We start from the raw sequence: 25,859 nt of genomic DNA, 5'->3' as shown, positions 1-25,859 counted from the left end.
CTGGCTCTTACTGTAAGTAGCACTGACTACTGCAGCAATTTAGTGGCATTCAGCTTTAATTGAACACATGAGTTATAAAAATAAAATAATTCAACTTTTTACCAGGAACATAGTAGTTTTAATGTGAAACTATAGGCAAAACAAAAATGGCATATGTGATGCAGTCTGTCTCTGATATGTACATAGCAATGTTTGTAACATAGTTTCATTACCGGTTGATCCACTGTAATGACATAATCTGCAACCCATCGCAGTTTGCTACGGAAGTGATGTTCTTTTGCCGCAATCTTGCTACACCCCACACTCGTCCACAGTAAGGATACACTAAGATGGGGGAAAGCAGACATGTTGTTACACCCACTGGAGTTTCGCATTTTACACGTATTTATAACAGTAAAATTAGTTTATATAGTGAAATACAGTACTTACAACTCCATATGACTACTTAGATCCTGAATTTTAAAAGCAGCGGCAACCCTGCTCATCTCACAAGTTTGCTAATCTGACAAAAGTTAACTGCTTTTAAAATTCAACATCTAAGCAGTCAGACGGAGTTATTAGTACTGTAATTCACTATATAAACTAACTTCACTGTTATAAATACGTGTAAAATGCAAAACTCCGGTGGGTGTAACATGTTCCCTTTCCCCCTTCTTAGTGTAGCCTTACTGTGGATGAGTGTGAGGTGTGGCAAAGGAACGTCCCTTCCGTAGCAAACTGCGATGGGTCGCGAAATATGTTGTTACACCTGCCAGGAGATTTGTTATTTTTCAACTTTCTGTAACAGCTGCCCAGCAGAAGTGTCAGTTACAGGAGGCCCCATTCTCAGGTGCTAAATGGTCAGCGCAGCTGTCAGTCAACCAGTAGAGGGTATTGACTGCTGTGGTTTGGATAACACATAGCTGCCTGTAAATTGCACAAGAGGATGACAACTATCCGGAAGCATCGGGAGCTGGTGGTCACCCTATTAAGGCTGGGTTCACACCCTTGCGAATTGGATGCAGGTTCCTCGCATCCAATTCACAATAGCAGGAGATTTTGACCAGCTCTCTATGGAGCCGGTTCACATATCTCCATAGTGGGTTCAGTGTGATTTGCACAAAAACTGTGTGTCTTTTGGTCCATTTCAGGTCTGAATTCAGCCAAAAATTTGGGCTGAAATTGGGCCTGAAACGGTGAACCAGGATGCAGTGGACCCCTGCTGTGAGCCACATGCAGCTCATATGTGAACCCAGCCAAAAGCAGGGCTCAAAGAAAGCAGAAACTGGCAAGATCAGCATATATTTATTACAAATTTACTCAAAAAAGAATAGAAATAAAATGCACAACTACATTTATAAGGCAAAAAAATCAGCTATTTACACACATTTACTATTCGGGTCACTTTAAAGCAGTGATTCTCAACCAGGGTTCCTCCAGAGGTTGCTAGGGGTTCCTTCAGCATTGGGCAGTTTCTGCCTCTCAGATAAGTCCCCACTGACATCATTGATCTTTTTAACTATCTGTACAGAGGTAATTATTCCCAATGACCACAAGTGTAAGGACCATTCTTACCACTGACTATTACACTAATGTATCATGAGTTGCAGATTTCTAATTTTTAGCAGGGGTTCCTCGAGACTGGAGAACTATTTTAAGGGTTCCTCTGTGTTGAAAAGGTTAAGAAAGGCTGCTTTAAAGTGTTTGGTTTTTGATTACACTTTAGGGTTAAAGCAGTAATAAATCCAAAATCAAAAATATAATATATTGCAGCTTATCAATCATTAATCATTAAGACCCCTTTCACACTGAGGGTGTTTTGCAGGCACTATAGTGTTAAAAATAGCGCCTGCAGCACACCCTAAAACAGCTGCTCCATACATTCCAGTGTGAAAGCCCAAGGGCTTTAAAATAGCACCGCTTTACCGCTGGCACCCTAGGCGGCGCAGTGTGAAAGGGCTCTAAATATGGTGGCTGCATCAGTTTTCTTTTCTTTGAATTTTTTTATTCTATTTTCACCTGGTGATCTGGCCAGTAACATACCTCCTATATCAGTGAGGTACAACTCTGGAGGAATGAGAACAGGACACAGCAGACAGCAGCATTGTCAGTTTGGGGGAGCGGAGTGTTAAATATATTAGCAGATTTGAATACAATAATACATTGAAGCTAAACTTAATTTCACACTTTATAATCAGTTACAGCTGTTTTTGCTTTTTTTTTTCCTTTTGGGATAAACTGCCAGTGGTAAATGGATGGTCTCATCCATGTAAACTGATACATTTTGCTAAGGACCTTGAAAGAAAGCCTAAAAAAGAGAACTAATGCAGCCATCACATCTAAGGCCGCGTACACACGGGCGGACTGTTCGCCCAACTTTGTCCGCTGAACAGTGTTTCAGCGGACAGTCCGCTCGTGTGTGGGCTTCAGCGGACAGTTTCAGCGGACAGTCTGACGAACAAAGTTTTTCGGAATTTCTGTAAGACAGTCCGCTGAAACTTGGTTTTGTCCGTCCAAACTTGGTTTCAGCGGACAGTCCGCTCGTGTGTAGGCAAGTTGAACGGACTAAGTATCGCGCATACTCAGAAAGGGTTTACACGGCCGAAGGTTGCATTGCAGTGTATAGGACGTCGTTTTTCTAGTCCCGTCATACGTGCCGTTCACGTCATCACGCACGCTTTCAGCGGACTGTTCGTTCATCGTGTGTGGTCAAGTCCGTTCATGCAAATTTTGAGCGGACTGTTTGTCGGATTGTTTGACGAACAAAGTTGGGCGAACAGTCCGCCCGTGTGTACGCGGCCTAAGAACTTGTAAACTGTAAAATAATACATTTTTGCTTTTGGGTTTAATACCGTTTTAAAGAATGTCCCAATTAAACATTTTACCAGAAATAAGAATGTTTGTCCAGTTGGTCCTAAGAAGGTGCTTGTTATCACGATAGTACTTTACCCTTTGGATCCCCTTCTATAATCAAATTAGTTTGTATGGGATTATCTTGATGAAATCACAGCCACGATTTGGAATGCTTTGTCCAAGTGAACATTGTTTAGAATCCATTCAAAGTACATCTACATAGACCCTTGTAGAAATGTTCAACATTTAACACCCCCAATGTGGGCATTGGCCATGTCAAAAAACTGTACAAGGGCAAAGAAATAAAAGTTCACAATAAAAAAAAAAAAATTAAAAAAAAAAACACACAGATCATTTTTCCGTCCTTCTCGAATTTATCAAGCTCTTGCCTTCTATATATACTCACTTCGGCTATTGCAGTTTCGGCGTATTTCTGGACGACTTGGCGTACACTCCAGTTCACATGCCCGAGGTGGCACATAGCCACAGCTGTCACGAGGTGACACATAGCCACAGCTGTCATTCCTGCATCTGCAGTCATAACGCCAACACATGATTATTCCTCCGATAAGAATAAAGACAATAGCAGGCCAAGCCAAGAAGAGGGCTTCACCCATCTCTATCCTCACTGCACCTCTGCATACAGCCGCATCATAGTATTTTCGTAGAATGTTGCTTGATGTCCAGGCCACTGGAATTATGATGAGTACTGCGCTTATGATATACAGGATTCCTGCTGTCAGACGCATGCAGTGCTTTGTCTGCAGGCCCTCCTTATTGCATCTGGTCAAAAGAATTGCAACCAGAGAGAATATACAGGCAACAAAAGTCATCAGAACACAAAAGACCATCAAAACCCTTCCAGCTTTTAAGTCTGTTGTCAGTGACACCTGGGATTCATAGCTGCTGCACTGTAAAGGCATTCTGGACTGGCTGACACAGGTTGTCCACAAGCCATCCCACCTGCTGATCCATTGTCCGTCAATCCGACCATTGGCAAGTCCATTGTTCTCTGCCAGAACAGATATTCTCCACTGAGGCATTATCGTAATGATCAAGGTAATAATCATCCCAATGGCTCCACAGATGATCCCAAAGATCTGAACTAAGAACCAAGTCATGATGTCTTCAAGGTACAGGGACCCAAGATGCAAAGATGATAGTCTGTCCCAGGCTAAAGTGCCGATGTTAGAAGGGCATCCTAAGGCAGAGCAATTTATTAATCCAGTCACGTGCAGAAGACAATAGGATGAATGAGTAAAGTATGACATAATATCAAAACTAGAATGGTAATTACCGCATTCAATGGAAATGAATGTGCTTTTAAACTGGCAGAAAAAAAAGCTCTGTTGTTGCCTTCTAGGCAATAATACATGTTGATTTTGTGGATCTTAAAATGTAATACAAGCTAAAAATTATTCTCCTTATATATACAGTTTATATTAATGAAGTAATAAACATTATCACACCTAAAGACCTTAAGCTATATGAAGGCAATTAAAGTTCACTAGAAGTATAATTTAGAACTTCAACATTACGTAACTAATTTTAGCTGTGCAAATATACACTCACCAGCCACTTTATTCACATTTCTCAGAGATTTCTGTACATACTGACATGATAGCCTCACGCAGTTCCTGCAGATTTTTCGGCTGCACATCCATGATGTGAATCTCCCATTCCACCTCATCGCAAACTTACTCTATTGGATTGAGATCTGGTGCCATTGTAGTGTGGTCTGTATCTATATATGATGCTTTGATTTCTACTTTTTACAAAATAAAAGTGAATATTGATTGTGGAGACAGCTGATTTCAGGAGAGGTGATTGCCTTGGATCGGTGAACTCCCATATTCTATCAGTCTGGACAATTTGCCTTTCTAACCTGCTCAGGCATACCATCTCCTCAGCGCTTTTGATTCTGTAATTTCTCTGCTATATTCACCTACTTTTCACCTCTTTTTATCAATCTTCATGGTTGACAACATTCTTGCATCTTCAGCTACAGATACCAACTTTAGCAGAACTCTTACAGCACTAGTGGATAACTCATTGAGATCGTCACAACAGTCCCATAGTTTACAATTGTCCCATGATGGGGATGTTTCACTAAAAGTACTTTTTCGGTGGTTGGAGAATTTCAAATAAATTAGATTCTTCTGGGTCATCAGTACTCTGACTGAGTATAGCAAGTTGTAACAAATTCCCTGTGGGTTACGAATTAAGAAATTTCCCACATTGGAATTGTGCAATGACAATTATAAAAAAAAGAGTTGTCCGATACTCTGTCTGCTTGCGCTTTTAAACTTATCCAGATTATCATTGACTCAAGGACCGAGGAGCTTGCTAGATTACAGAAGGAGATTATCACCATACAGAAGGATTTGAAACCCTTATGCCGCGTACACACAATCGTAATTTCCAACAATCAAACCGTCAATTTTTCTTTCCGACGCATGTTGGCTGAAACTTGTCTTATGTACACACGGTTGCACAATGTTGTCGGAAATTCCGATCAGCAAGAATGCACTGATGTACAACACGTACGAAGGCACTGTAAAAAGGAAGTTCAATAGCCAGTGCGCCACCTTTTGGGCTCCTTCTGCTAATCTCATGTTAGTAGAAGTTTGGTAAGAGACGATTCACACTTTTCAGCCTCCTGCTTTTCAGTTCATTACTGCTCTTCAGTTTGTGCTTGTGGGTTCGTATCTGTTTTTCAGTGCATGTAGTCAGTTCGTATCTGTTTTTCAGTGCATTCTTGTCCGCTTGTTTCTGATTTCCAGCTTGCTTTTCTCAGGCCTTTCTGATTTTCAGTGCATTCTTTTAGTTCGTTCTGACCAGCCGACCGTTTTGAAGCTATGTTGCAGTTATGTACTTATCATAGAGTTCGTGTTATGCAGGGGCTTGGTGTTGAGGTTCTTACTTTGACCCAAGTCCAGTCCATGAACAGGGCGAGGAGGAGTTCATGGACAAAGAATTGGTTGCTCCAGCATGACCAATTCTCTCACATGCCTTTGTTGTGAGAGATCCAGGAGAATAATCCTGATGATTTCAGGAATTATCTCAGGATCACGGACCCCGTTTTTCACCGTCTGTTGGCTTTCCTGCGCCCCTATATTATGAAGCAGGACACCTACATGCGGCAAGCAATCACTCCGGAACAAAGGCTAGTCACCACCTTGCTGTACTTGCCAACGGGGAGAAGTCTGCAGGACAAGTTCTCAACAGGCATCTCCCCTCAGGCTCTATATTAAGGTAAGTTTTATCCTTCAACATCACATTCTATGTATGTAATGTTTTCTAATGTATTGTATTTATTTCATCATTCCCTAATTACCATGATTGTAATATGCTGTGAATGTCCTCTTTTTCCTCATGCAAGCTGGAAGCTTTTAAAGTTCCTTCTTTGTCCTTCATGCATATTTGCCTTCACTAACTTCCCCAGCATGCTATCCTGGGCCCATACACACCTAGCCTAGTCACTTACCAATGTATTTTGTCAGCTCCATTTTAGTGCTTTACCCGAAATACCCATTAAAATGTGTACAAATGTTATTTTTGTCCTTAAATTCATGCATAGTGCAAGAGGCTTTTTTTTTGGGGGGGGGGGGCAAACTCATTTGGAACCCTCCCTCCCTCCCCCCAACCGCTAAGTCAACTGATACCAATCCTCTATGTGCTGACTTTGCCAAACCCATACACACTATACCTAACTCTTTTGTAGTCAGATTTATAGATGAATTCACCAAAGCATGTAGTGCAAGGACCTGCCTTAATACTTTCAAATGGTATTGTTTAAAGTTTTGTTCTCCTATTTTTAGAGTGTGTGAGGGATCTGATAAGTGGACCTTATACATTTGTCTTTACATACTCCTTAAAATAAATGCTATACTGATGTTGGCCAAGAATGTTTGTGTCTAATCTGCTTGCAATGTTTATGTGCAAAAGTACAATTTTTTTTTCTTGTTTGACTCCACAGTTTCCTTCAACCCCACTGGAATGGCAGACTGTGGCATCCCATTATGCCCAGCGGTGGGACTTTCCCAACTGCGGAGGGGAAATTGATGGAGAACACATCCACATCATCCCACCCCCCAACTCTGTGTCATACTATTATTATTACAAGGGGTTTAATAGTATAGTGATGTTGGCGTGGTGTTGGAGACATACGAGTTACTGTATGTTGGTGTGGGTAAGAATGGCCAGATGTCGGCTGGTGGAGTCATAGCCCAGACTGAGTTTTACAGATGGCTCCAGAATGGTGGCTTGGGCTTGCCACCTGCATAAGACAATGTGGCTGGCATTCTGTTTGTGTTTGGGCTGGGAGACCATCTGATGATGCCATTCCAGATGAAGACCCTCACCCCGGACCAGAGGGTTTTTAATTATCGGCTGGCCAGAGCCAGATGAGTGGTGGAGAATGCTTTCGGTAATGGCCAGCTGGTTCTGCCTATTTCTAACACCCATACACATGGCAGAATATAAACTCAACCATATAGTTCATGCCTGCTGCATTTTGCACAATTTCCTATGTAAAAATGCTACAAACTATGTGGCCTCAGTTGGGCATACTTAGCAATAGACATGTGCAGAGTGAAATATTTTGTTTCGGAATTTCGTTTTAGTCCGAAAAATAAATGTATTTAGTTACTCCCGAAATTCGTTTTTATTTATTTTGTTTTTTGTTTAAAAATTGCATTCATCTTAAAATCCACATGAATTACGGTTGAATCTGTCTTTGAAGGCTTATGGTGTCTGTTGAATGTATAAAGAAGATTCGACGGAGCTGCTAAACTCTATATAGCATACTTAGTGTGAACTTTAGAACCCTATTAAAGTCTATGGGACTCCAACATTCAAAATCTAAAGTGCTAATTTTAAAGGCTAATATGCAAGTTACTGCCGTAAAAAATGTTTGGGGACCTGGGTCCTGCCCCTGGGGACATGTATCAATGCAAAAAAAAGTTTTAAAAACGGCTGTTTTTTGGGGAGCAGTGATTTTAATAATGATTAAAGTGAAACAATAAAAGTGTAATATTCCTTTAAATTTTGTAGCTGGGGGGTGTCTATAATATGCCTGTGAAGGGGCGCATGTTTCCCGTGCTTAGAACTGTCCCTGCACAAAGTGTCATTTCTGCAGGAAAAAAGGTAATTTAAAATCACTCGTGGCTATAATGAATTGTCGGCTCCCGTAATACAGAGAACACTCATTGAAAGTCATTGATAAAAAAATAAATAAAAAAAAAAGCGTGGGGTTCCGCCAAATTCAATTACCAGGCCATTCAAGTCTGGTATGGATATTAAGGGGAACCCCGCGTCAAATTAAAAAAAATAATTGATGTGGGGTCCCCCTAAAAATCCATACCAGACCCTTTATCTGAACACGCAACCTGGCAGGCCACAGGAAAAGAGGGGGGATGAGAGAGCACCCCCCTCCTAAACTGTACCAGGCCACATGCCCTCAACATTGGGAGGATGCTTTGGAGCCCCCCCCAAAGCACCATGTCCCTATGTTGATGGGAACAAGGGCCTCATCTCCACAACCCTGGCCGGTGGTTGTGGGGGTCTGCGGGCAGGGGGCTTATCAGAATCTGGAAGCCCCCTTTAACAAGGGGACCCCCAGATCCCGGTCCCCCCTGTTTGAAATGGTAATGGGGTACAAAAGTACCCCTACCATTTCACAAAGAAAGTGAAAAAAATAGTTAAATAAGACAAACCCACTTTTAAAAAAGTCCTTTATTAAAAATAAAAAATAAATAAAAAGATTCCAGCGGTGGTAATCCACTCTTGCTATCCGGCAACGGATGATCATCTCTCTGGGTCCAGCGATGGCTGATCTGATCCAGCGCAGCGCATCCATCCATCTTCTGTCTCCACGGAGGAGACACTGCGGGATCCCGGTGGCCTGACTTTTCTTATATGCGGAGGGCGGGGCCACACGTTACCTGACCCCGCCCCCTCTGACGCAAATGGGGAAGCCGGGCTTCCCCAATGACGTATGGGTGACCGCGCCCCCCTCTGATGTAACACAGGTTTCTGTTACACTTTATTGTTTTACGCCCATTTTTTAAAACTTTTTTTTGCATTGATACATGTCCCCTGGGGCAGGACCCAGGTCCCCAGACACTTTTTAGGACAGTAACTTGCATATTAGCCTTTAAAATTAGCACTTTAGAATCTTTTCTCTCTGTCCAATCTTTTCTCTCTGTCCAATCTTTTCTCTCTATGTCGAACAGATTGTTATTGTCAGAGTCACGTCGAATCTCCTATTCTATATCGAACTGTTGTAACAACGAAAACTAAAATAAAGCATTTATTTATGTTGGATCTTTCTTTTTTCGGATTCTGTACTTTCGTTATCGTTTGTCAAAATGAAAATACCTGAAATTCGGACGAAAATGCATTCGGACGAAAACAAATGCACATGTCTACTTAGCACACAGATATTTGAGGCAAGAAATATGAATATGAAACATTACTTGGAAGTGTCATACAATTGTCTATTTTGGCAGAGTTCCAAGCTGAAGACATCTTTCCCTTTATTAAAGCTGGAATACTTACTTTTCTGGTAAAGTATCACACATGGAGACACCCCTAGTATCCACTGGAGCACCTGTGTGGGACACCCTAAAAAGGGTGCTCTGGTGTCCCACACTAGTGCTCCTGTGTCCAGATGTGTAAACAGCTGCTAAGTGTCCTCTCTTTACAATGAATCAAGTTTGCATTTCATTTTTCTTACAAACCCATCTAGACAACAAACTTCTTTTAATACAAATAGGCCTGAACAAATGTAGTTAATCTGCATCTGCCAAAAACATTGTATTTATGAGCGAACAATGTTTTTTATGAACGATTATTGTGCCCACGAACCTGAAACTTGCCATTTTAAATGCCATTTTAAATTGTACAACAGTAAAGAAAATAACATGGAGCAGCACAAAAGTAATAATAATAATAGGAACACATGGCAAAATACTTTCTTTTTTTGCAGCACTCTCTTGATTCTTCTGTACTGATCCTGCTCCTTCAATTTGAGGTCTGACCATCGTTTCCTCAGTTGATCCTTGGTGAAGCCGGTAATTCCCATGGTAACCATCCCCTATTTGAAGTGCAAAATTGGTGGCCTGAGGAGCACATGTAATAGGGAGCGCAAAAAGGTCCAGGATTACCTGAGATCAGAAGCAGCAGCAGATGACGTATATGTCCCCAGGCTGGTACTACGACTGACTGCGTTTTTTGTCAGAACAGACTTAAATCAGGCCATCGCTCTCAACCCTTCTTTCCACTCTTGTCTCCAGTCTTCCTTCCACCTCAGATGAGGCTTCAGAAGTCCAACCTGGGCCTTCCACCCAGGAAGAAGTGGAGGAGCCCAGCTTGAGCCAGGTATAGCATTGTTCAAAATATTTCTTGACCAAAAATGAATGATGTTAACTAGATGTTATTATTGATCACTAATTTCTGATTTAACAAAGGGGTTTACATATAAATAGACAGCAGTAGCCAAAAATGATTGGGACAAGAATGACAAATGCTGGGATCAGAATGATAGTCTTTTCTATTTGCTAACATTCAATTTGCAACAGTCACGAGCTCTAAATTGTGTGTGAAACTATGTCCCATTTTCATACACAGCAAAGTCTTAGCCCTCCTCCTGGCTAAGGGGCCAAGGGCCAAGAGGTGGCTGTGCTAAGTAGCCTGACCGAATCGGACCGCCTTCCAACAAAAGGCCCAGGAAGGGGAGTAACGTGGAGGAATCAGCGCTTTCTTTGATTCGGCAGGCTACTGTGGCCCGCAGAACCACCCCCAATCTTCAAGAGGCCTATGCCAGCATTGCAGCCAGCAAAATGCAGGAAATGGAGGTGGGCTGATGCCTCATTTGAGAGGAAATCATCTATCAGGCCCTAAATAAGGGGGTGATGTGCAAACTCACAAAAAAAAGTCACGTATGTGAGCTGGACCATACTCCTCCTCCACCTCCTGCCACAACTTCAACACCACAGCCACAGCCTGTAAGAAAGCGTGCAAGGAAGTCTTGAGAGTGATGTCCTTGGTTCCGTCTAGTCTTTCAACAGTTTATCAGCGTTGCCTTCCTCTTTATTTTGTTATAACCCCTTATAAATGTCTATTTTATTTTCACAAATACTTGACTACGTGCAAAAGGACTGTTTGTTTGTGAGTAGGCAGGTACATTCAGGAAGGACCTGTGTGGACTTTTGGATAGAGCAGTGACAGCAGGGATCTTTTCTGCATGTGAGAAAGATATGTTTATTCCCGAAGCCCCTATAATGCCCATTTTTCATCACTTACCAAAGGTGCATAAAGGATGTAATCCCCTGCTGGGCAGACTCATAGTAGCGGGTATTGGATCTCTTAATGAGCGATTAGGTGAATGGGTTTATCATCAATTACAGCCATTGGATTCTGTTTTGCCTGGTTTTCTCAGGGACACATAGTCACATAATTAGTGTCACATAATTAGTGAAATGATGTCCACCTGTGTGCAATCTAAGCCCTTGTACACACGGTCGGAGAATCCGTCGGAATGTGTCCTATCTGACCGTGTTGTCGGATAATCCGACTGTGTGTGGTATGCATCGGACTGATTCCATCGGAATATCCGTCGGACCCAATTTTCCAACATGTTGGAAATATTTCCTGACCAACTGGGCCGGTCGGACATACTCCGATCATGTGTAGCCTACTCCGACGGATAAGGTGCCACGCACGCTCACATTCAAATTCCGACATGAAGGTGCTCGTTCAGGTAAAACTACTGCTCGTAAGCGATATAGCACATTCGTCACGCTGCAATGTTAAAAATTAATTCATCAAGCGCATTCTCTTGTTCTTTACAATGCTGCAAGAAGGAACTTCTTTTGATGCTTATAGTCACACACACTTCTCCCGAACGCATTTCATTACTCTTTTTTAACCATTTCAGCAATACAATTTTAGTTTGCGTCACATCTACACAATTTTTGATTTATTCTTTTCTTTTTTGGATGTTTTTTTGGGGGGATTCCCTAAAAATCTCCTATAAAGACAGTTTGCTCATTTCTCCTTTTTTTGTTTTGTTTTTTTTGTGTGTAAACTTACAACAACAACATTATTCTATTTTTGATATTTTGTTTTTCTTTTTTAATCTACAGGAGGTTGTTTAGTGTTGGTACCCCTTGATATTTATTTCACTTTGTATTTTGGAAATGTACCTGCCTGCTCACAAATAAACTAGGCTTTTGGAAGGAAAACACATTACACAAGTATTTCATAAAACAAAAAAAAACCTTTATTTTGGTCGCTAGAAACTAAAAATAGGAACGCAGCACTGGAGAAACTTCTTAACTTTGGTGCAGCCTTTGGCCCTCATGGCAGACATGAACAAATTCTAATTGAAAAAATTGGTGGCCTGAGGAGTAGATATCTCAGGGAGAGAAGTTTGGTCCCGAAGTCCTAGAGAGCAGGAAATTCAGATGCCATTTCTGTCCCCAGGATGTGGATCTTCAAGAGGCTGCATCTTCTGGCAGACCAGACTCAACCCAGGCCATCACTCTCTCGTCTTCCTTCTCCACTTCCCACCAGGCATCCTTCCAGGCTGTGGCTGGGCTCCTGTAGCTGGGGCAGGAGGAGGAGGGCGTTGGTCGACCTCCTGGCTGCCACTTGCCACAGCCTCCCCCCGACTGAGGTCTTCCTGTGTATGAAAAGGGGACATAGTTTTAGTTTTTTGATCATCAATAACACCATTTTGTGCTCCTGGCTTTTGCTAATTGAATGTTACCAAATAGAACAGACTATCCTTCTGAGCCCAGCATTTTTCTTTCCCGTCCCAATCATTTTTGGTCACTACTGTCTATTGAGATGTAAACCACTTTGATAAATCACAACTTACTGATCAATAAGAACATCTATTAAACATCATTAAATGTAACACAAGAAATATGTTCAACAATGCAATACCTGTCTCATGCTGGGCCCCACCACATGTTGCTGCCTGGAAGGCCCAGGTTGGACATCAGAAGCCTCAGCTGGGGGTGAAGGATGCCTTGAAGGAAGCCTGGAGAATGGTGGCCTGAGTGGTGGCCTGGGTACCCCTTGGTCTACCAGAAAATGCAGCCTGTCAAAGTGAACCATCCTGGGGTAATAAACAGCATCTGTATCGCCTGCTCTCAAGGACTCCAGGTGCTTGTTTCTCTCCCTGAGATATGTTGGCTTCATGGCCACAATTTTCCGATTCAGATAGTCCATGTCTGCCGTGGGAACCATGATCCGCAACAAAGCAAGCAGTTTCTCCAGTGCTGCATTCCCCTTTGTTCTGTCAGTATAAAACGTGTTGTGGAACTGCCACAGGCAGGGCATCTCCATGTACAGTTCTATGAATAGCCCCATAAAGTTTTCATTTGTGAAAGGATCCATATTGTCTGCAAGACACAACACAAGACAAACCCTCAAATACTAATAATGCCATTAAAAACCCTCCTAATCTTGTCCCAACATCGGCCTAGATAGAAGCAGTCTAGTCTAGTGAAGCACCAAGTTAAAAATGTTACCTTCGTTTCCACGTTCGTCGCGTCCGCGCCTCACTCTCTTTCCAGATCGTACGGACGATACACGCGTGTTGCGTTTTATATACAGTGCGAATGCGTGAAACTCCGCCTGCCCCTGACGTTCTTTCCAGACTATTCCCCGCCCCTTCGCTTCCTGCGCAGTGGGGAGAGCACATGGCGGAGAGAACGCAGGTGCGCACTGATAATAGTTCCACTAACGAGGAGGAGGGTGAGGAAAGCCCGGAGCCTAAAACGTCCCGATCCAGGAAGACAAGATGTAATGCCTCAAATATGTCTTTTGGAGAGATGTTTGAGATGGTCGACATATTGAACAGGACCGACTATGATGGGAAGTATGGACCTTACCCAAACCCAAATATCAGAAAGGCCAAGATCATGAATAAAGTTGTGAGGAGTCTTCTGAAGAATTTTGGGGTACAACGATCCAAGGATCAACTGAGAAAACGCAGACCTGAAACTGAGGGAGCACGAGCAGTACCTAAGGATCAAGCGTGTTCTTAAAAAAAGTAAGTAGTTGTCGTGTGTTCATATGATTATTCTTGCTTGCATACTGCTCCATGTGCTTTGATTTCATGTTGTGCATTTTAAAATGGCCACTTTCAAGGTCATGGTTTCGTTTGTTCGTATGAAACATCGTTCTGCAGGGAAGTATTCCAGCTTAACAAAGTGTCCCCAATAATGTTCTCACCTTGTAACTCGGCCCAAAAACACAATTGTACAACACTTCCAAGCAATGTTTCAGATTCCTATTTCGGCCCTCTGTGTGCTAATTAATCTTTGTTTACATTCTCATAGGGGAGAGAAGACTCGGCAAGTATGAGAACACCAGGGACCACACCCCTCCCAAAGAAGGGCAACTTCCAAAAGCAGAAACAGAGGAGCAGGAGGAGGAGGAGGAAGGAGAGATCGTAGAGGTTGGACAAATTGTCACCACAACAGGTGAGTGTCGGAGAACACAGCTTCCGGTAAGCTCATCAGTGTATATCACCATATTTGGATTACATGGTGTGTTTGTTTGCTTTGTTTTGTAGGTGATGTGGAAGAAGATTCCTGTTTTACCAGTGAAAGTGCCCAGATCTTGATCGGGGAGATAATGGGGTGCAATCGGGATTTGGAAATTGTCCAACAAAACATCAATGATGTTAAAAATAAAATGAAGAATATCATTGATGTTTTGGGGAGAGTGTGAAACAACAAAAACTAGATAGGGTTTTATTTTTGCTATTTAAAAAAAAAAATTGTATTTTGCGAAATTAAAAATTTGGAAGATGCACAGAGTGTGTAAACATCTCCCATCATGGGGGATCAATGTACATGTTTTGTGTAAAGTGTCTGAGATGAAGGGGTTGCAGCCCCAAAGCATGTACATTGATCCCCCATGATGGCATATAGCACATGTTGACACACTGTGTGCATCTTCCAAGCCTGTAGAGAACTTGAGGTCCTGAAGACTTCTCCCTGTCGCCAAGTAGCGCAACGTAGCAATGAGCCTCTGCTCCGGAGTGATGGCTTGCCACATGCAGGTATCCTGCCTACTGATATAAGGGTTCAGCAAAGCCAGAAGACGGTGAAAAACGGGGTCCGTCATCCTGATAAAATTCCTGAAATGATCAGGATTATTCTCGCGGATCTCACAGAGCAAAGGCATGTGCGAGAACTGGTGACGCTGGCGCAACCAATTCTTGGTCCACAAACGCCTCCCCTCCCTGTTCATGGACCGGGCTTGTGTCAAAGTAAGAACCCCAACACGAAGCCCCTGCACAGCACAAACTGTACGACGAGTACTTAGACTAAACATGGTTTGAAAACGGTCGGCTGGTCAGAACGGACACCAGAAAGCACCGATAAACAGCGAGGCCTGAAAGAATGACCTGAATAGCAGAAGCAAGCAGACAATAAAAAATGCCTTTCAAAGCGTACTATACCAAGATATAGTCCACAATGAGAAGCAAATACTTAATGACTGCACGCACTGATTATCAGATACGCAAAGACAAGCACAAACTGAAGAGCGGTAGCGATCTGAATCACAAATCTGAAAAGCGCGAATCGTCTCTCACCAAACTTCTACTAACACGCGATACACACGAGATCATCAGAAGGAGCCCAAAGGGTGCCGGACATGGTGCTAAACTTCCCTTTTCTAGTCCCGCCGTACACGGCTTACATCACTGCGTTCTTGGCAACTGCTAAATCAGACAACTTGGTCCGACCGTGTGTATGCAACAGTTTCGGACACAATCCGTCGGACAAAATCCGACGGACAAAATCCAACAGATTTGGTTGGCAGAATGTCCGACCGTGTGTAAGGGGGCTAAGTGTCACATGATCTGTCATTACATATACACACCTTTTTGAAAGGCCCCAGAGGCTGCAACACATAAGCAAGAGGCACTACTAACTAAACACTACCATGAAGACCAAGGAACTCTCCAAACAAGTAAGGGACAATGTTGTTGATAAGTACAAGTCAGGGTTAGGTTATAAAAAAATATCTAAATCTTTGATGATCCGTAGGAGCACCATCAAATCTATCATAACCAAATGGAAAGAACATGGCACAACAGCAAACCTGCCAAGAGACAGCCGCAACCAAAACTCACGGACCGGGCAAGGAGGCATTAATCCGAGGCAGCACAGAGACCTAAGGTAACCCTGGAGGAGCTGCAGAGTTCCACAGCAGAGACTGGAGCATCTGTACATAGGACGACATTAAAAATGTCAAGCCATGAAAGCCATTATTTTCAGCAAAAAACTAAATGGCGCATTTTGAGTTTGCAAAAAGGCATGTGGAAGACTCCCAAAATGTATGGAGGAAGGTGCTCTGGTCTGTTGAGACTAAAATTTTACTTTTTGGCCATCAAAGAAAATGCTATGTCTGGCGCAAACCCAACACATCACATCACCCAAAGAACACCATCCCCACAGTGAAACATGGTGGTGGTAGTATCATGCTCTGGGGATGTTTTTCAGCAGTTGGGACTGGGAAACTGGTCAGAGTTGAGGGGAAGATGGATGGTGCTAAATACAGGGATATTCTTGAGCAAAACTTGTACCATTCTGTGTGTGATTTGAGGCTAGGACGGAGGTTCACCTTTCAGCAGGACAATGACCCCAAACAAACTGCTAAAGCAACACTTGAGTGGTTTAAGGGGAAATTAAATGTGTTGGAATGGCCTAGTCAAAGCCCGGACTTCAATCCAATAGAAAATCTGTGGTCAGACTTAAAGATTGCTTTTCACAAGCGCAAAACCATCCAACTTGAAGGAGCTGGAGCAGTTTTGCAAGGAGGAATTGGAAAAAATCCCAGTGGTAAGATGTGGCAAGTTCACAGAGACTTATCCAAAGCAACATGGAGCTGTGATAGCTGCAAAAGGTGGCTCTACAAAGTAATGACTTTAGGGGGGTGAATAGTTATGTACATTTACTTACTGTTATTTTGTCCTATGTGTTGTTTGCTTAAAAAAAAAAATAAAATCTCTTCAAAGTTGTGGGCATGTTCTGTAAATTAAATGATGCAAATCTTCAAACAATCCATGCCAATTTCAGGTTGTGAGGCAACAAAACATGAAAAATGCCAAGGGGTGAATACCTTTGCAAGTCACTGTACATGGTTTGAAATGCATTAGTTGTGCATCTGTATCTACATATGATGCTTTGATTTCTATTTTTTACAAAATAAAGGTGAATATTTGGAGTGTAGCTATCCAGCATCTATTTTGGTTTCTACGGATCTGTGATCGCTGTGTCCTTCGAACACAGCTGATCACGAATTGGGGTAAAGACCAGCTGTGTTTAATCACAACTGATCACAGTGTCGACATAATTTGCCGGTTATCAGCAGTCCTATCCTCACATGGGAGAGTGAGGTGATGAGAGCTGATAACTGGCAAATCCACACAGGGTACATCTACACTGATAATCAGGGCATTGATCATCATTCCTGATTACCAGTGCAGCCCAACAGTAACCACAACTGCTGTCAATCAGTGCCCATCAGTGATGCTTGTTAGTGCCCATCAGTGCTGCCTGTCAGTGCCCATCAGTGATGTTTATCAGTGCCACTTATCAGTGTCGCCTATTAGTGCCGCCGATCATTGCCTCTTCATCAGTGCACATCAGTGCCACTTCAGTGCTCATCAGTGTAGCCTATCAATGCAGCCTCATCAGTGCACAGCAATGAAGAAGAAAAATTACTTTTTAGAAAATCTTATAACAGAAAACCTTTTTTTTTCAGATCTATTTTCTATTTGCACAAAATAAAAAAAAATACAGTGGTGATTAAATGCTACCAAAAGAAAGCTCTATCTGTCTCAAAACAATGATAAAAATGTTGTTTGCGTACAGTGTTGCATGACCGCACAGTTGTCATTTAAAGTGTGACAGCGCCGAAATCTGAAAATTAGCCTGGGCAGGAAGGGGGTGAAAGTGTCCAGTAGGCAAGGGGTTAACCATTAAACAGCAAAACTTTTTAATGGTATGTTTTTAACAGACCAAAAGGGAGTAATTGAAAGATGATCACCGATTCAGACTCAGGATACTTTTAGTCCTATAGAGAAATTGTTAGGGTTTACATAAACTTTTCGTTACAATTTAAAGCAACATATCCGGTGGAAAGATTTTTAAATTGACAAAAACTTTCTATTATATACACTTTGTTGTTGTAGGAATGTGATTAAAACCAGCAGAGAATTGCTCTTAGCAGCTTTAGTCATAGGTGAAACTGCCGAAATTGATATTTCCCATGTACACACAAACCCCAGTGAGTTCAGATCTCTTAGGAGTCTATGTATAAATGTCTAAAATAAGGAATATAATGAAATGGAAAGGTTTTATTAGTATGTTGATGAAGGGGAGAAGGAAGAACCAGAGATGGCAAATTGAGCAGATTGAACATCATCTTTAAAAAGGCTATAAAAGCCGTCTCTGAAATATGGAATTACTGCTATCCACAGGTGACATAAATTTGACGAATGGCAGTAACAGATAGAAAGTAAGGATTATACTGTATATAAAAGAGAATCACAAAAGTAAAGAAATAAAATAATCAATAGTTAGCACAATCCCTCTTTTTTTTACTAAGTTATAAATGGAATAAATCCATATTTTGGCTGTAAATTCAGTTTACAGCCTTCTTTAGCTATCAACTGCACTTCATCACCTTCCAAAAGTTTGTGTAATGTTTAGTTTCTCCCTCCGGCAAAAGGTGCCTCAGCCGTAAATTCATGAATTATTTACATTGCTACCTTCCTTTGCTGTTATTCTTACAACAAGTTAAAAGAATGCATCAGTATGACAAATACAGACAGTTCAAACTATTTAAAGCAATGGCACGTGTCACTGTTATTACATTCTTCTTTTTAACCACTGGTGTGGTTGTCACTAATTTATAATGGGTGCATAGAGCAGCTGAAAATGAATAGATACAGCTATGTATCACTGGCAGGCCAGACCTACATCACATTTTATCCTCTGATGACTTGTCCTCTTTTGGCTGTTTGTCATCTAGAAAGTTTGCGCTCATCTGTTATTCCTCAGTGTTTCAGTCAAGTGTTCCCTGGATAGATGTTACCTGCTCTACAAGCCCCAAGACTTCTTGACAGGCTGCATGATATCTTATGTCTTACACCAACTGGGTGGTAGAGATTTATGTATTTTGGTTCTATTGTATCATTTTATATGTCTGTAGGAAATAGTCATGGTTAATAATGAGTCGAACGTACCTGGGTTCGCTTCAGGGCTGGTTCTGTGAATAATACTAACGTTTGGATACCGAATCCAAACCCCACTAGAGTCAAATGTTTAAAAAGAGTAAAGGCCATTTTCTAGGCTAATAGGAAAGAGATTGTCAAACAAACGGCATTGTCAGATTGATGACGTCTGTTACGACAAAACGTGCGTTGGGCAGAGGAAACAGTAGTGACATCAGCACGCCTACCAGGGCACAGGATGAGTGTACATATTGAATGTCTGTTTATTTCTTTGGATTTGTGAGTAGATTTTTTTTAATAAATAAGCTTTTAACATTAAGAGGACATTGTGCAATGAGCGGTTCTTCATTCTATTGCTGAGCTCCATACCATCCTGTTCATAGTGAAGAATTTTAATAATTACCTCTAAGCAAAATTATCTGATGGCCGGCTGGAAATGAAAGATACTATATACCCAGAGTGAGGCGTAAGCTCATTAACTATTTCCGGACCGCCCACCGCACATTTACTGCGGTAGGGCATCCGGGCTGTGCAAAACAACGTACCTGTATGTTGTTGGCACTTCCTGTTCGGGGGCACGCGTGATTGTTTGGGGGAATGACAGAATGGTGGTCTGCCTATGTAAAAAGGCAGACTGTTGTTTTGTCACAGAGGAAGAGAGAGATCTGAGATTTTCCTACTAATGAGGAACACCGATCTCTTTCTTTGACTAGTGTCACCATCCTACACAAAGTAAGAAAGCACACATAGGGAACACATTTAATGTTTGATTGCCCCTGATGTTAACCCCTTTTCTGCCAGTGTCAATTATACAGTGATCAGTGCATTTTTTTTAGCACTGATATTGGTGTCACTGGTCCCCATAAAGCAGGGATGTCCAAACTTTTTACAAAGAGGGCCAGATTTGATGAAGTGAACATGTGCGAGGGCCGACCATTTTGCCTGACATTCTTTGAACCATTAAAATTCGGTCTAAGTGTGTTCGTCCGAGCACTAATACACTTCCCCACAAGAATTCTCTTGCCTTTGTGGCTGTGTGTGGTGAATATTTGAACTCAAGTGTATTATTTGGATACAGCGTATGTATTGGTGTATAACACGCACCTTCACTTTAAGAGGGAAGCTTCAGGAAAATGCACCCACCATTGCCAGGAATGCAGCCACCATTGCCAGGAATTCACTCGCCATTGCCGGGAATGCTGCCACCATTGCAAGGAATGCAGCCACCATTTCTGGGAATGCACCCACCATTGCCAGGAATGCGCCCACCATTGCCAGGAATTCACCCACCATTGCCAGGAATTCACTCACCATTGCCAGGAATTCACTCACCATTGCCGGGAATTCACTCACCATTGCCGGGAATGCAGCCACCATTACTGGGAATGCAGCCACTATTACCAGGAATGCAGCCACCATTGCCGGGAATGCTGCCACCATTGCCGGGAATGCTGCCACCATTGCCAGGAATGCTGCCACCATTGCCAGGGATTCACTCACCATTGCCGGGAAGGCAGCCACCATTGCCAGGAATGCAGCCACCATTTCCAGGAATGCAGCCACCATTGCCAGGAATGCAGCCACCATTGCCAGGAATGCAGCCACCATTGCCAGGAATTCACCCGCCATTGCCAGGAATTCACTCGCCATTGCCGGGAATGCTGCCACCATTGCCAGGAATGCTGCCACCATTGCCAGGAATGCTGCCACCATTACCAGGAATTTCACCCACCATTGCCAGGAATGCAGCCACCATTGCTGGGAATTTCACCCACCATTGCCAGGAATTTCACCCACCATTGCCAGGAATGCAGGCACCATTGCCAGGAATTTCACCCACCATTGCCAGGAATGCAGCCACCATTGCCGGGAATGCTGCCACCATTTCCAGCAATGCAGCCACCATTGCCAGGAATGCAGCCACCATTGCCAGGAATGCAGCCACCATTGCCAGGAATTCACCCGCCATTGCCAGGAATTCACTCGCCATTGCCGGGAATGCTGCCACCATTGCCAGGAATGCAGCCACCATTGCCGGGAATGCAGCCACCATTGCCGGGAATGCTGCCATCATTGCCAGGAATGCTGCCACCATTGCCAGGAATGCTGCCACCATTGCCAGGGATTCACCTGCCATTGCCAGGAATTCATTCACCATTGCCGGGAATGCTGCCACCATTGCCGGGAATGCAGCCACCATTACTGGGAATGCTGCCACCATTGCCAGGAATGCTGCCACCATTGCCAGGGATTCACCCACCATTGCCAGGGATTCACCCGCCATTGCCAGAAATTCACTCACCATTGCCGGGGAGGCAGCCACCATTGCCAGGAATGCAGCCACCATTTCCAGGAATGCAGCCACCATTGCCAGGAATGCAGCCACCATTGCCAGGAATGCAGCCACCATTGCCAGGAATTCACCCGCCATTGCCAGGAATTCACTCGCCATTGCCGGGAATGCTGCCACCATTGCCAGGAATGCTACCACCATTGCCAGGAATGCAGCCACCATTGCCAGGAATGCAGCCACCATTGCCAGGAATGCTGCCACCATTGCCAGGAATTTCACCCACCATTGCCGGGAATTTCACCCACCATTGCAGGGAATTTCACCCACCATTGCCAGGAATTTCACCCACCATTGCCAGGAATGCAGGCACCATTGCTGGGAATTTCACCCACCATTGCCAGGAATTTCACCCACCATTGCCAGGAATGCAGCCACCATTGCTAGGAATGCAGCCACCATTGCCGGGAATGCTGCCACCATTTCCAGGAATGCAGCCACCATTGCCAGGAATGCAGCCACCATTGCCAGGAATGCAGCCACCATTGCCAGGAATTCACCCGCCATTGCCAGGAATTCACTCGCCATTGCCGGGAATGCTGCCACCATTGCCAGGAATGCAGCCACCATTGCCGGGAATGCAGCCACCATTGCCGGAATGCTGCCACCATTGCCAGGAATGCTGCCACCATTGCCAGGAATGCACCAACCATTGCCAGGAATGCACCCACCATTGCCAGGGATTCACCTACCATTGCCAGGAATTCATTAACCATTGCCGGGAATGCTGCCACCATTGCCAGGAATGCTGCCACCATTGCCAGGAATGCAGCCACCATTGCCAGGAATGCAGCCACCATTGCCAGGAATGCTGCCACCATTGCCAGGAATTTCACCCACCATTGCCAGGAATGCAGGCACCATTGCCAGGAATGCAGCCACCATTGCTGGGAATTTCACCCACCATTGCCAGGAATGCAGCCACCATTGCTAGGAATTCACTCACCATTGCCAGGAATGCAGCTCCACAATTGCAATTGCCAGGAATGCAGCCACCATTACCATCAGTGCAGCCATGGAGGGCAGGACGAGCGCTAAAGACAATCTACAGGAGAATCTCCTGTTTACACAGCGGCCTCTTTAAGAGAAAGTCCCGCCTCCTTTGATGGACAGCACAGTCGTCCAATGGCAGAGACGGGACTTCCTATTACAGAGGCTGCCGTGTAAACAGGAAATTCTCCTCCTGTGTGTACGGCACTCGTCCCGCCTCCTCCCTCCGAGGCAGCCGGACTATATATCTTTTGTGGCCCTGGCGCTGGGAGATCGCCGGGGGCCACAAAAGATATATATGTTTAAATAACCAGGCGGGCCGTTCAAAACCGGGCCGCGGGCCGCGATTGGCCCTCGGGCCGGACTTTGGACATGCCTGCCATAAAGTGTCACTTAGTGTCCAATTTGTCAGCTGCAATGTTGCAGTTCCACTAAAAATTGCTGATCGCCACCATTACTAGTATAAAAATAAATAAAAAGTCCCTAAATCTTTTCCATAGTTTGTAGATGCAATAGCTTTTACGCAAACCAAATATACTGCATGCTGATTGGGTTTTTTTTAACCAAAAATAAGTAGTAGAATACAAAATTGTCCTAAGTTGATGAAGAAATTAGATTTTTTTTACGTATTTTTATTGGATATTTTTAATAGCAGAAAGTAAAAAATGTTTTTTTTTTCAAAATTGTTGCTCTTTTTTTGGTTATAGTGCAAAAAAAAAAATTGCAGAGGTGATCAAATACCCCCAAAAGAAGGTTCTATTTGTGGGCAAAAAGAACACCAATTTTGTTTGGGTACAACGTTGCACTACCGTGCAATTGTCAGCTAAAGTAACGCAGTGCCGTATCGCAAAAAAATGGCCTGGTATTAAGGGGGTAAATCCATCCAATGCTTAAGGGGTTAAAGCCATCACAGGCCTGGATAACGTCTAGTTATCTGGTAAGAAGCTGATTTTGCTCATCTTGGACGGGAGCACTTGGTGGTTTGGAGTTTGAAGTGCACACTTTGAACTTAAGGATCATATATTGGGACTATTCTTTTTCTTTTTGCACTTTACCTTTTTATGCATGATGGCACGGATCATATGAATTGATACATTCATTTTTTATTTATTATGTGTTATAAAAGGATTTTTTTCCATGCACTTTATGATATGAGTAATTTTACAGTGCAACCCTTTTTTTCTTTTTAAATGGTATGGAGGGCTGGGCACTGCACTGGGGTACATGATTCAAAGAAAAAAAATAAAAAATCTGTTTGGCAGGGAGCAGCAAATTTTAGTGCTTAAAGTGAAACATTAAAAATGCAAAAATCCATTATATAGCATGCCTGGGGGATTCTCTGAGCCTGCCTGTAAAGTGGCACATGTGTGCAATGTATCAATGTATACAACCTACTACAGCAAAACTGACAGTTTAAAAGATAAAGGATAAAATGTGTTTATATTGCTGGTAAAATGACAGCTCCCAGCTGCTTCGTTTGTATATGATGTGGCTGGGTTTTCCATTCATCTGTACCAGAACCTTATTCTACACGAGGGCCTTATATAATTGAGTGATCCCACACAAAGTAAAAAAAAACAAATGTGTGGGGGGATCCTCTTATAATTCATATAAGGTCCTTCATGTCTTAGTATGAATTTTTAGGGGGGCCCCATGCAAAAGAAAAAGAAAAGGCATGAGGTCTACTCAAATTATATTCAAGGCTGGATTATTTTTTTGGGAGGGGGGGCTCACATTGTTTTCCCTTGATGTTTTTGTGGGGATCCCAGAGGGCCTGCTATAGTATTTAGGGACAACACTTTTTTATGCATGAGGTGAAGGGCCTGGTATTAATTATGAGGGGGGCCCCACACAGTTTTTTTTTTTTAACTATCCCTGATTCCATACATGGCTCGGAAATCTTGACCATTTAATGAATGGTCAAGTATGGACAATTGTGACATTTTGTCGGTGAATGAACGTAGTGAAAAATTTAAGTTTAACCTTTATTTTATTTATGTCTGTTTGTTATTCATATGCACTATGTATCCTTAAATGTGCTAGCCATCAGTGTAAGTCATCAGTGCTACTTATCAGTGCAAGTCACAGTGCAGATCATCAGTGCAACGTATTAGTGCTAGTCATTAGTGCTAGTAATCAGTGCTAGTCATCAGTGCTAGTCATTAGTGCTAGTCATCAGTGCAAGTCATCAGTGCAAGTCATCAGTGCAAGTCATTAGTGCAAGTCATCAGTGCTAGTCATTAGTGCTAGTCATCAGTGCTAGTCATCAGTGCTAGTCATCAGTGCAAGTCATCAGTGCAAGTCATAAGTGCACGTCATTAGTGCATATCAACAGTGCTAGTCATCAGTTCAGACCAGGGATCAGCAAACTATGGTCCTCCAGGTGTTGCAGAAATAAACATCCCATGAGGCATTGTAAAACTCTGACATTCACAGACATGACTAGGCATGATGGGAATTGTAGTTCATGAACAACTGGAGGGCCAGATAATGGAGAACACTGGTGCAGATTGTCACTGATGTCTAGTCCTATTGCAGAATAGGAATCATGTCAGCTTTATGTTGTTGAATAACTTACCTTTGTTAATATATGCAGATAATGAATGATCAATATCACAACAGCAAACAGGTTTAGTATAACATTTTACTTAAACAATAACAAAAAATTGTATTCAAAACTTTAACAACAGTATAGCATAGCATTAAAAACTTAGAAACTCAATAACTGTACAGGCATTAGACAACAAAACAAAAAAAGCAACAACAGCAAAATATATATTTGAAGCGGAGGTTCACAGAAAAATTGAACCTCCACTTTTCGAAACCCTCCTCCCCTCCTTTTACACATTTGGCACATTTCAGTGGGGGGGGGGGGGGTGCAGATACCTGTCTATGAAAGTTATTTGCACCCACTTTCAGGCATAAACTCCCACGGAAGTCTATGCCTCTTTATGTCCCGCCGCGCTGTCTGCTGGGACACATACGGGTCCCAGAGACAGCAGGGACCATTTGGATTGCGCTACGTAACTTTTGCCTGCGCAGTAGGGAACTGGGAAGTAAAGCCGCAAGACTTCATTTCCTGTGTCCCCTAACTAAGATGGCAGCGGCAGCATCCGAGGACCGAGGGACGGTTTGGCCTCGGGTGCCAACATCGCTGGGCCCCGGGACAGGTAAGTGTCCTTATTTTAAAAGTCAGCAGCTGCAGTATTTATAGCTGGCGACTTAAAAAAAAAAAAATGTGGGTCTCCCGCTTTAAATAACTTAGCAATGCATTTAGGAAATAGCGTCCATTTGCCATTCTAGTTCACCAGCCGGTGAAAGGAAGTATGAAGCAAATTGCTTGTGAACAGTGGCACTATCGCAGGATCCCCAAGTAGCACTGAGGTGTGCACTTGTCATGCATAAGGGAATCCT

General features: G+C 43.0%; 1 protein-coding gene across 1 annotated transcript; it reads right to left on the bottom strand.

Annotated features, from left to right (window-relative positions):
• Positions 1–3,224: 3,224 nt before the first annotated feature.
• LOC143984251 (claudin-8-like) lies at positions 3,225–3,953 on the bottom strand. The gene has a single exon (XM_077484532.1). The coding sequence runs from the start codon at positions 3,951–3,953 to the stop codon at positions 3,225–3,227; it is 729 nt and encodes a 242-aa protein (XP_077340658.1).
• Between the last annotated feature and the right edge of the window lie 21,906 nt (positions 3,954–25,859).

This window comes from Lithobates pipiens, unplaced genomic scaffold (genome assembly GCF_037356315.1).
Source record: "Lithobates pipiens isolate NorthernLeopardFrog02 unplaced genomic scaffold, aLitPip1_a1.2 Scaffold_16, whole genome shotgun sequence".
Taxonomy (NCBI): Eukaryota; Metazoa; Chordata; class Amphibia; order Anura; family Ranidae; genus Lithobates; species Lithobates pipiens.
The sequence above is the reverse complement of the archived record's forward strand: the minus strand, read 5'-3'. Positions and strand labels throughout refer to the sequence as shown.